Here is a 13132-nt window from a genome sequence, read left to right as displayed (position 1 = left end):
CATCTCAATAAAACTATTATTGAGGCTGGGCACGTTGGCTCACGCCTGTAATGCCAGCACTTTAGGAGGCTGAAGGAGGAGAATCACTTGAAGCCAGGAGTTTGAGGCCAGCCTGGCCAACACAGCAAGACTCCATCTCCACAAAAATTAAAACAAAAAAATTAGTCAGGGCCAGGTGCGGTGGCTCATGTCTGTAATCCCAACACTTTGGCAGGCCAAGGTGGGTGGATCAACTTGAGGCCAGGAGTTCAAGACCAGCGTGGCCAACATGATAAAACCCATCTCTACTAAAAATACAAAAATAAGCTAGGTGTGGTGGTGCACGCCTGCAATCCCAGCTACTCAGATGGCTGAGGCATGAGAATCGCTTGAACCCAGGTGGCAGAGGTTGCAGTGAACCAAGATAGTGCCACTGCACTCCAGCCTAGGTGACAGAGCAATATTCTGTCTCAAAAATAAATAAATAAAAACAAAATTATCTCAATATAAAAAGATACAAAAAAGAAAGCAGATTAGAAAAAATTATGAATGGGGATTGTTACTGACAAGTCTCATTTAACATGACACCATTCTAAATTATCAAAACACACAAACATTTTCCACGATTTATTATTTGTCTATCCTGAGACAAATTTTATTTTATATTTTATTTTATTTTTATTTTATTTTATTATTTTATGTTGAGACAGGGTCTCTTCTGTTGCCCAGGGTGAGTGCAATGGCATGATCATGGCTCACTGCAGCTTCAACCTCCCAGGCTCAAGCAATCCTCCTACCTCAGCCTCCCGAATAGCTGGGACTACAGGCACACACCACCACATCTAGCTAATATTTGTATTTTTTTTGTAGAGATAGGGTTGTGCTATGTTGCCCATGCTGGTCTCGAACTCCTAGACTCAAGCAATCCTCCCACCTCAACCTCCCAAAGTTCTGGGATTACAAGAGTGAGCCACCGCATCCAGCAGATAAACCATCTTTTAAAAGGCATCAATTCAACACTTTTAAACTAAGTTAAATTTGATTATTTAGACCCTCTGCATGGTACAAGGCTGCATAATTATTCCATTCTTTCCTTACTGATTGAATGGTAGATCTCCAGGTAATTTCCAAAATTAGAAGTTAGTCAGAATTGAGTTCCTTGAAATTGATTTCCCTAATGAGTGCTAAATCTGTAGCTTAGTTTAATCTCACTGCCAAGTTCTTTCTCCCACACTTAAAGTTAATCCACTCAAAGAATACTTAGCTGTAGTGCAGTCAGCCAACAAATGGCACTATAGGAAAAGGTCACATAGGAACTCACTTACAAGCCATGAAGCAAAATATCCTCAAGTCGAAAACCAAGATATACTTTCTTTAAACAAGGAATTATTTCCTTTGGCAACACTGCAGTATTGCTTATCATTTTCAGATGACAGGTTTTCCAAAGCTTTACCTAAGTACTTTATAAAATATTTTGTGTGTGTGTATCTTTTAGACAAGCTTTGTTTCCAAACTCCCAGAGAACTGTTTCTTTTTATGAAATAGTCACTCTCTACCAACTGTATTTCCCTTAAAACAGACACTTTAAAATATATGCAGTGTAACTTTTGTTGATCTTTTTCCCTACATGTATAATTAATATTTTGATAGCTCCATATGGACTGATATTTTTAAAATATGTCTCAAGGTTTTTCAGTATCTTTTCTTTCCCCACTGAAAACACTGGAGCAAGAAGTTGAATCCAATCTCTCTCCCCAACTGCAAGATCCTGTTGTGGTGGTCCCCACAGCTATCACCACTGGCTCCCCTGAATAAAGTCTGCCTTACCAACTTTATTTAAAAAAAAAAAAAAAAGAAAGAAAAAAAAAAAACCTGGAACAAAAATATTGACACACTGAAAGGGAAAATTTCTTAAAAAGCAAACCTAAGCAATTAGGCACCTCTTGACAACCAGAAAGAATTAAGGTAATATATTAAAGACAAAAGTTGGTTATTAGGAGAAAGATGATTACAGAATAAGAATAAAAGGAAACGGTGACTGACCTTGCTGTAAGCTTTGCCCCACAACGCAGCAGCTCACATGACCTCTTTCGGGAAAGAAACCTGGGGAACTCATGGTTGAAGGAGTCAGACGCACTTTATCTGACACAGCCTTTCTACTACGTGAATAGACTAAGTTTAAAAGGAAGAAGGAGTTACACCCCACCACACTCCTTAAATGTCATAATTTTACCAGTCACAAATAATTAGTGAGTTTCTATGTATGTAAACGTAGCTCCTCTTGGCTCTGTTACAATAAAGATCTCTGATCTGACTTCACATCTATTTCCTGTCTGCTTATCATCGGTCTTTTTCTTCTGAACAGACTCCCAGATTAAAGACATCTAGAACAGGTCACATTAAATTTCCTATACTGCAGAGACGTACTGGATCAACAAAGAAGAGTGTAAAAGACCCCTAGTTGTATAATGAACTATTTAATTCAAGGGGCTATTATAGAGCTCAATAAATAGCAAGTAACTCCTGAGTGTTTTAAATGCAGTTTCATTTAATCCACACAACAATCCACACCCCCATTTTACATTTGGAAAAGCTGGGACTCAGAGAGGCCCAGGAGATTTCCCTAAGATCAGCAGAGGCTTGAATCCAGATCTATCGGACTTCACACAGCAAATGGGTAGCCACTGTATACTATTATCAACAGGCAGCAGACGTCCTAGCACCGCAAATGAGACAGCGGTTCCTTAAAGTTTATGAAACACAAGTATCTCTACTTTAAGTAACTAATTTAAAAAGCAGATACATGCATTGATAATACAACCCACTTAAACTTCTGAATAATTTCCTAAAAGCAAAATTCTCATCTTTTTATACCGGTAAAGGCCCTTGAAGAACAAACATATTACTAACTTATTATCTACACTGCACTCCAAACTAGCTTTCAGTCAGTCAAACAAAAAATCAGACATAATTACATGTCCAAGGAAAAAATGATTCAGTTTCTTAAAAGGTACTTTCTACCTGTTTTCTTTTCCTTCCCTAAGAATAGGCCGGGCGCGGTGGCTCACGCCTGTAATCCCAGCACTTTGGGAGGCCGAGGCGGGCGGATCACAAGGTCAGGAGATCGAGACCACGGTGAAACCTCGTCTCTACTAAAAATACAAAAAAAAATTAGCCGGGCGCGGTTGTGGGCGCCTGTAGTCCCAGCTACTCGGGAGGCTGAGGCAGGAGAATGGCGGGAACCCGGGAGGCGGAGCTTGCAGTGAGCTGAGATCCGGCCACTGCACTCCAGCCTGGGCGACAGAGCGAGACTCCGTCTCACAAAAAAAAAAAAAAAAAAAAAAAAAAAAAAAAAAAAAAAAAAAAAAAAGAATATTGCTAATTCTAAATTAGCAATAGCTCCGTCATCCACCACGTTTCTGTATATTCTAACTTCTTCTACAAAGGAGTAAATAAACTTTTAAATTTTCTAGTGTTATTCTAGTATCCACGGTCTTTTGGCATTGTAAGATAAAGAAATTAAATTCTATTTCTTAAAAAAAATCTTATTTTCTTTCAACATGTTTTATAAAAGCTTCAGAGGTTAAAGCCTCCAAGCTGTAATTAAGTCACCTATGAAAATTACCACAGATAAACTATTAATTTGTTAAAAGGATATAATTTGGAGGAAGAAAGTTCCAGCTCAAGACTTGATTGGCGAGTGCAAGGTAACGCTGAAACACTGAAGACATCTGAGCATTGAGGTTTTCCCGCCTGCTGAACTCCTGCAGAACTTCAACAGTTAACATGAAGATCTGACGAAGGTCTTCTTCCTATAGTCAATAAATCACAAATATTTTATATGAAAAATTTATTCAAAATGTACTCCCTTTTAGAATCATGAAACAAAACAAACACCTTAAAATTTCCAATGGAAAACACAATTTCCTTAAGAACGTGTTCCATTCTTAGGCCTCTACTTGTAATTTACATCGCAGTAGCTTTCGAGTGACGCCAGCTGGAATACATGTACTCGAATATAAATGCTACTTCCATAGAGAAGAGAGTCTTTGACAACTTCTGCAGAGCTGGAGGAGTCAGTTGCTATAGTGCAGAGCCCTAGGATTTAAGCCAATGCCTTCACATAACTTTACTCCAGAGCCAAACAATACATACAAGACAAAGAGCCCGCACCATCTGCAATAACGTTTGAAATACATGGCCTTCTGGCATTCTTCCAGACCTATTTTTAAGGCCAGCAGAGTCCCATCCACTGAATTAGTTATATCTAAACACAATAAGAAATAAATAATAAACTAAAGACCTTTATAGAAGTATTTTTTTAAGACTAGAATTAAACGAGTAATTTTAAACCATCAACTGCATTCACCAAACCTATCGCTTTACTGTATCCTTTGAAATCAAAAAACAAATCCTGAAGTACAGGCTATCATTCAACTACATACAAATATTCTCACGTCATTAGGAGTAGATGGAGTAAAAAGTGAATGATCCGATAATTAAAACTCAAGAACGAAACTACCAATACCTGAAAAACTCTTTTGCAGTTACCATGGAATTCCATGCTCAATCCAATGTTGCTAGTTTTACTCGAACTTGAAAATTCACTCAATAGTGCAGTCAGAATAGAACAGGCCAGAGTTTGCTGTAATTGTTTGATAAGAAATAATTGTGAGGCATTACGGTTTCAATGCTTTGTTTCAATGCATTTGTTCAAACATAACAGAACATTTTCTCCCTAATTTTAGATCTTCCACTGCGTCTTTAGATCTCATAACAGTCAGAAAATTAGATACAACAAAATAAATATTAGCTCTCCTTTCTAAGTCGTCTGGTCAGTGTTAATAGTACTTCCTCAAATGCTGTTATACAAATCCAACTCAGACTTCAACTCAGGACACACTGTTCCTATTCAATAGTGGAATTCAAACGGTATTTTCAATGTTGAAGTTATTATTTTGTTTAATTCGCAGAACAATCTATATCCTCATTTTACATTTGAGAGAAGTGACTCAGAGTACGTATCTAAGGCCAGCTGAGATTTCAACCCATGTTTGTTTGACTCCTTGTTCTGTTTGTAAAATGCATTCCCAAATAGATGAAAAGTGAAACAAATTTTATAGTGTCCAGAATTTTATAGCCAGGTAATACCCAAAATTTTTTAAATAGAAAAATGAAGATTTTCCCTTCTCATTGTTTCTATCCAACAGGCTCCTAATATCAAATCATTGATTTTATTCCCAGACTATTTAGCGTCAAGGTACCAAGGATGGAAAGAGGATACAAATTATCTTGGCAACTTTCCAGGAGTTAAACAGAAATATGCACACTACCTCTGAACAACCGAAAGATTAAAGTCAAGATGATACTATTTATGCAAGCTTATCCAACAGCTGAACACAGTCATACCCACCCACCAACTGCAACATCTTTGTTCAGAAATGCTTCTGATGTCAGTACCTTGACCTTCCAGATACTTATCTCGGCAAGTCTTAGCAAATAACTTAATGATATTAAATTCCTAAAAATTGGCATGAAATATCTGTTGAAGGTGAGTGATGGTTCCATGAGTGACTAATAGACAATTTGTCCATTTTGTGTATGTCAGAAATTTTCCTTTAAAAAAATGTAAACATAGGCTGGACACAGTGGCTCAGTCTGTAATCCCAACACTTTGGGAGGCCAAGGCAGGCGATCACCTGAGATCAGGAGTTCGAGACCAGCCTGGCCAACACGGTGAAACCCCGTCTCTACTGAAAATACGAAAAAATCAGCCGGGCATGATGGCGGGCACTTGTCATCTCAGCTACTTGGGACGCCAAGGCAGGAGTATCGCTTGAACCTGGGAGGTGGAGGTCGCAGTGAGCTGAGATCGCGCCACTGCACTCCAGCCTGGGCAACAGAGTGAGACTCCGTCTCAAAAAAAAAAGTAAACTTATTCTTATTTGCCCCTTAATCTCAACTAAAACAAGCGTGACTTGTTTATTATATAGCTAATATTACAGCTAATATTTATGAAAGGCACAAAACCCCACACATGAAGGAAGTGTCTCAGACTTTTCCACACCTGGAAGTAAGCGGAAATTCTCGAGGGAATCCAGGGGTGTGATCAAAGATGCAACAATGAAAGTTCTCTGAATGCTACTGGTTTGGCATAAACACACACATTTTGTAATTTTACTTCAAAATATACATGACTTAATATAAAAATGTCCCCTCCTCCCAAAATCTTCAAGAAACCCATTTAACTGCCTATGTATGGCCCCAGGCTCTTGGAGAGAAAGAAGCCAGGCACTGAGGCCTCTCACAGGAAAAACAGCTGATCACATATTTCTGTTGTTTTCTGTTTAAAGGGATCTCAAACATTCAGAAAGTAGAATCCCTTCATTTTGTAGTTAACAAAATGGTTTTCAAAAATTTTCTTTTAAAATGAGTAATGATTATAGTGCCAGCAATTAACATTAGATAGATACATTTAAATAACATCAGGATCAACTATAAACATGATTTTTAAACACAGCTAGGCTTTGGGGAAAGTAGACGTTAAATCAAATTAATGAGATTCAGAGAAAAAAGTTAATTCACAATGATCTAATGATGAATCTCAAGATCCTAGGATCCTAAAAGCATTTTTTCATTTAGACTTAGCTTTCCACTTATCCTAAGACTCCAGTCAATAAAACATTATAAACACATCTAAATGTTTGAGAAAACTTGTCTTACCAAAAACAGAAATTAATTTCTGACTCTCAGATGAGATAACCTATTAAAAACAGAATTCACACATAACATATAAAAACCTGCAAGCTGAAAGAACCTAGAAGCACTCATTAAACAAATTATTATTCTTACAAATAAATAATCTATACTAATTTTTCACAAGTAATTTACAACTTTCCACTCACAAGTAATTTACAACTTTCCACAGGTTGTGTTTTACTGCATTCACCACAAAATGCCTTATTTTGAAACTACCACCATATTCAAGTCTTCAGGAACATCTCTCTAATTAATGATCACAACCGTATGTATTCACAAAAGCTTTACTTTTTCACGTGAAACAAACATTTCCCAAGATAACGTGTGGTTTATGGTCAAGACGAGAAACAAATGAGTGAAGGAGAGGGGCAGGGCAACGACAAGTGAAAGCCCTGCTAAAGCTCCTCCTGCAACTACCAACTTCATCACACAAAACAAGGAGCCCCGTGGCATGGAACTGCTTTTTAGTTACAGCAAGGAACACACCCCTCCAAAACAGCCAACTTCCACACTAATGAAGTACAACTTCACCCACAAAAACAAGTACATTCGTAATTGATGAGAATTTAGAACAAAATGCACTTATAGGCTTAGCCCCCTGAACACATAAGAATCTTTTGTTTTAAAATAATTTTTTCATCCTACAAAAATATACTTCTATCTTAGAAAAACCAGACATTATAGAAAAGCACAAAGAAAATAAAATTGTCTACAATCCTATCATCCAGGAGTTATTACTGTAACATTTATAGCTTTCTAATTTTTTAGTGCACAGATATAAATTTTTATATACCATTGATATCAACCCATATATAGTTTTACATTCTACTTTTGCACTTTATACCTATGAAATAAAAAGAAAAAATCTAACAAGTGTGTTCTATTTAAATACATCATTTAAAGACTTAAGAAATACATAAAAATAAATTATCATACAGCATTGTTAGAGGTATTGCAAGAACTCAAATATTCCGGCTTTGACTGTATCTACAGTTATCAGCTTCCAAAGAACTAAAACTCAATAGGATATTTTCATCATTAAAAGATACCAAATACTATAAGCTCTCCTTAATTTGGAAATCCTGTAGGAATATGAGATTACCATCATAAATATTAATCATACTACACTAGTCTGGCTCAAAGGTGCCAAATGAATAGAGACTCCTGGAGAATGATGAATAATTAAACATTGATTATACATTAAGAGAGCAAAGTACTTCAACACATATCAACAAAGTATTTCTCCCTATTCATAGGGGAATTAAACATATCACTAAATGTCTAGGACTCACTTCTAAATATGTTTGCTCATTTTCAATATTTAATTATGGATTAAATCCCCTTAAAATGAAGTTACTCTCACACTGTGTTGTAATGAAGATCGCTAGGGAAGCAAGCCAAAAATAAAACTCCCAAGGGAGAACAGAGGACAGCTTCTTCCCAGGACAGAGAGGAAAGAAAAAACATTAAAGCATCAAATCTGCCGAGAGGAGATCACCAGCTTTAGCTTTTCTTACCCTTGAAGAATGTTCTTATCTGCCTCCTTCAGTCGGCTGGTCTCAGTGGGCATCCCAAGTGCACCCCCGAACTCGCCCTCTACTGACCAGTATCTTCAAGTGCTGCCTCTCTGGCCTTTGTCAAAGTCAGAGCTAGATATTTTTCCCTATCAGAGACAGTGGCTCTGATACTTAAGACAGCCGGAAACAAAAGCTGTACTAATTAATGTCAGTGAAATCGGATCAAAGTTGACTAACTGATTGATAAAAGACTGCCATACTAAAATTCACAGGAATTTGCTCAGTATAAAATACAAATCTTAAGACTTCTAAGAGGTTAATACAACAATACTTCACTTATCTAAAATCATAAAGAATTAAGTTAATATCTGTTAATTTTGTAAATGCAGCAAGCAAATATTTTTAATGAAACTTCCTATAAATTTTTCTTAAGGAATTATTTCTATGGCAATTATTATATGATATTATAGTTAAGTGACTACTTGGAAGCTACCAAAACATAAGGAGCCTTCCACCCGTTGGCAGCGTGGTGCCAGATCCCAATGCTTGTTGATTCATGTCTGCTTCATAGCTTTTCTCAACCATCCTTTGTTGTTGTCTATCATTCACTGCTGCTGGCAATTTGACTGCCACTAACGTGTAGTTCTAAATGGATCATTTTCATTTGCTCACAAGTTAGAAACCAAATAAAATTTATTAAAATTACATCTAAAATAAATTATAAATAAAAACACTCCGCAGGACTCTCTTAGGAGTCCAATACAAGAATCCTGTTTGAATCAGTTAGAAAATCTGGGCTCTAACAGTCCAAGATTTCCTTCTTCAAATAACTGTGGTCAAAGCCCTTCATGTACCTTGACCTCAGCTTTCTCACCTATAATAAGGGCTACCACCCTCTGCCCTTCCTAAGTTGCGTAATTGTCCTAAGGCTCAAATTGGATAATGCTTAAAAATACCATGTAATTACACCAGGTTACAAGAAGGTAAAGTAGCAGCTGTATTTTTTATCATTATCATAAAAAATAGCAACCACCTATTTCGGCTTTTTTAAATTCTATTCCTTGATGATGATCTACATTCTGCAAAATTAAAATTACTAAATGTGTTACACCACTTAAAAAAGAGAGCTATAACTGAAGCTGTATCGATAATTAAAGCAATACAGCAGATGTTCAGTAAATGCTATTTGGATTAATGAATCAATGTTTATTTCTATGCCCAGCACCATGTTAACACAACAGAAGTTGGAAAATAAATGATGTGTTCCCTATTTTTTGGTTATTTAGACATTTCTACGAGAAAATTTTAATATGTCAAACAAGTAGAAGACCAATGTAATGAGGTGTCAAGGTTATAAAAAAAAGTCTAATTGTCTTCTTTCATTGAAGTACTGAAAATTCACAAGTTAATTCACGGGCTAACAATTTAAGTAACTCTTATCTTCACACTGAAAGTCTTATAGCAGTATTCTCATTTATTTCTAGCAAAAGCCATTAATTTCAAGCTAGTGAAAAAATGCCCTTCAGAGATAGCTTGCCTCACTCACCAGCTTACTGTCACAAGCCCAAGATACTCAAACACTAACTCCAGCTGACAAAATAAAATACTCTTGTTCAGAGAGAGGATTGTCTCTTATAATAGCCTGGCTCTTACCCCAGGAGCTTTATTACCAAGAATAAACTTTATGAAAGGTTGCCATACATAAAGCAGACTTCCAGCTGCTCTTCTATGCAAACATCAATGAGACTTATGATAAGAGAGATTAACTTGGCTATCACATCCAGGGGCTGCCGTAGACACGTGAATTTCTCACCCACTTCTCTCTAGTATGGCAAAGAGGAAGAAAGGATACTTAAATGCTAAATTAAACAGCTTTAAAAGTGATTTAACGTATGCCTACCGCTTTCAAAGGAAATAAGACAAATATGGATTATATATTTAAATACAGATTAAAATTTTAATTTAAAATTTAAAAAAATTCTGCTACTTTCCTAGGAAGGCAAGTTTCCATACCCCTCCCAAGTTAGTACTGACAGCAGGTCTGACACTACTGCAAACTGAGACGAAATAACCATGGTAACCTTTAAAATCATGGAAGGAAAACATCATAACTGCCCACAAGCTTGAAACAACACATCATTTAATAACCATACAGGCAAGAATTAACGAAGAATACATCATTTTTTATACAAATTAGATATAATCTTTCCATAAAACTGTAGAGAACCAAGTCTTTAAGAAAATTCTGAAAGCATTTAAAGAAAGGCTAATGTGTTGGTTACCTGTATTTTTTAAAAACACGCACAAATTGGCAGAGTGTGGTGGCTCACACCTGTAATCCAGCACTTTGGGAGGCTGAAGTGGGTAGATCACTTGAGGTCAGGAGTTCGAAACCAGCCTGGCACAAATGGCAAAATCCCATCTCTACTAAAAATATAAAAATTAGCCTGGTATAGTGGCATGCGCTTGTAGTCCCAGCTGCTCGGGAGGCTGAGGCATGAGAATCGCTTGAACCCAGGAGGCGGAGGTTGTAGTGAGCTGAGATCATGCCAATGCACTCCAGCCTGGGTGACAGAGCGAGACTCCGTCTCAAAAAAAACCCACACACAAATGATTAGTTTTCACTCATAGCATAAACATTTTCTTCTGCTTTTACATACTTAAAATATTGTTGGAGAGAAAAACACATGATTTACTATAGTTCACTTCCCAAGATTCTATGAAGAAAGCAGTGACAGACTGCTAGGGAGAGAACACAAATACTTGCTGAATAGAAGTGAATATTATCACATTTATTTTACATATTAGTGAACTAATGCCTAGAGAAGTTAATTTAAGTTAGGTTGGCAATAAATGGTAGAGCTGGGATTTAAACCCAAGTGTGAATCCAAAATCAGTGTTCTATTATAGTACACTGCCTCTAAACCTGTATAAATGCAAACATGAGATGAGTACAGGGAAATGGACCACCAAAAATCAATTCTTGGCTGGGCGTGGTGGGCCACACATATAAGGCTGAGACAGGAGGATCACCTTGAGGTCAGGAGCTCAAGACAGCCTGGGCAACATAGTGAGACCTCACCTTTACAAAAGAATTTTAAAATTAGCCAGGTACAGTGGCACGTACCAATAATCCCAGCTGAAGCTGAGGTGAGAGGATCACTTGAGCCCAGGTGACCGAGGCAGCAGTGAGCTATGAACATGTCACTGCACTTCAGCCTAGGCGAGAGGGCGAGGCCCTGTTTCTAAAACAACAAAACAAACAAATGAAACCAATACGCTTCAAAAGCGAAGGGGGAAAAGTCAGACTACACACAGACAGTTTCTGGCCAATGACGGTCGATGGAAATGTCCCTCTAGAAGAGATGTGAGGGGAAAATTAGTTACCTAATTTAATGGTTCATGAGGTCAACTCTTTCTTCATCTATAGAAAACCTTTAGTTAATTTTCTCTACTTTTCAAATCTCTCTTAAAAATCACCTTTATAAAGAAAGTTTCTAGCCAATACTAAATCAATGTTCTGATCAGTTATCATTCTCCTTTCTTACAGAGGTTTTAATCATCTTGTTCACTGTCATTTATGTCTGAGACTAAGAAAATATTAAGTAAATTCTTGAACCACTTACAAATTCTTAACAGTCCAAGAAGAAGAGAGGATGATATATGAAAATGTCTCAACTTCATTTTTTAGGCCTTCCTAATGAGCTAGTTTCAAGCTACTAGGCAAGGACAAATAGGAACAGTGTATGCATTTAACTTGCCATATAAAGCAGAGAATATTTTTCACATTTAATGTTTTTAATACAGTCGCCAAAATAAATTTCATCCCGCAATCCTGAAATTAAATTCTACTTCCCACTATTGATTTCCTACTATTATAGTAGTTCTCAGCCCTGGTATTAAAAATTTGACTTTAGGCCAGGCATGGTGGCTCACACCTGTGATCTTTGGGAGGCCAAGGCGGGCTGATTGCTTGAGCCTGGAAGTTCGAGACCAGCTTGGGCAACGTAGCAACACCCTGTCTCTACAAAAATATAAAAAAATAGCTCAGTGGGGTGGCGTGCACCTGTAGTCCCAGCTCCTCAGGAGGCTGAGGTGGAAGAATCGCCTGAGCATGCGGAGGTCAAGGCTGCAGTAAGCCAGGACTGCACCGCTGCACTCCATTACCTAGGCAACAGAGCAAGACCCAGTCTCAAAAGAAAAAAAAAAGAAACGAAGAAATTTGACTTTAAAAATATCTTTGGAGTCTTTCATGAGAATATTACATTTATCCACTATTCTCAAAGTGTACACACTACGAAGAGAGCAAAATCCTATCTAACTGAACAGCGACATCTGTTCCAATCATTCTCAGAAGATCAGTTATTTCAGTGGCTCAAAAAAAATCCAATTGCCAGGTTGCAGTGGGACTAGTTTTTGTGCTGGGTCAAATTACCCAAGGGGAAAGGAAGCAGAGAACTCAGTTCCCAAGTATGTGCTCATTCCTGAGAGAGGCAAGGAACTCTTGATCCTTTGCCTGTGCCGTCCCACTACTAACAAGCTACTTGTAGGGGGTGAGGGCAGGCCGCATAAATTCTACCCCAATACCAAAACCCTGGCTGGAATGATCACCAAACAAACAAGGGAAAGGTATTAGTCATAAATAGATAGATCTCAGAGTTACTAGTAATGTTCCTCAAGTTTAAATCCTGTCTATCACAATGAGCCGGACTCTTTTACTGCAGCCGGTCAAAATGAAACAAGATGTTCTTATGTGAAATCTAAAATACGAAGGGCAACTTGATTCAGAGTATTAGGGGTAAAGATAATATTTCCAAGTAGCAGCCTCAGTTGCAAACCTTTTCTCTGCTAGTTTTTTTTTTTTTTTTTTTTTTTTT

At 37.3% G+C, this 13132-nt stretch overlaps 1 protein-coding gene across 1 annotated transcript in view; it reads right to left on the bottom strand.

Annotated features, from left to right (window-relative positions):
- XPO4 (exportin 4) overlaps positions 1 to 13132 on the bottom strand; it is a 111516-nt gene that overhangs the window by 60255 nt on the left and 38129 nt on the right. The window contains exons 5-6 of the mRNA XM_025364693.1: positions 4508 to 4624; positions 3638 to 3791 (exon numbers count right to left, since the gene is read on the bottom strand). Of these exons, the coding sequence (XP_025220478.1) occupies positions 3638 to 3791; positions 4508 to 4624 (271 nt within the window). The remainder of the gene's footprint in view (positions 1 to 3637; positions 3792 to 4507; positions 4625 to 13132) is intronic.

The sequence above is a fragment of the Theropithecus gelada genome, chromosome 17 (genome assembly GCF_003255815.1).
Source record: "Theropithecus gelada isolate Dixy chromosome 17, Tgel_1.0, whole genome shotgun sequence".
Taxonomy (NCBI): domain Eukaryota; kingdom Metazoa; phylum Chordata; class Mammalia; order Primates; family Cercopithecidae; genus Theropithecus; species Theropithecus gelada.
The sequence above is the reverse complement of the archived record's forward strand: the minus strand, read 5'-3'. Positions and strand labels throughout refer to the sequence as shown.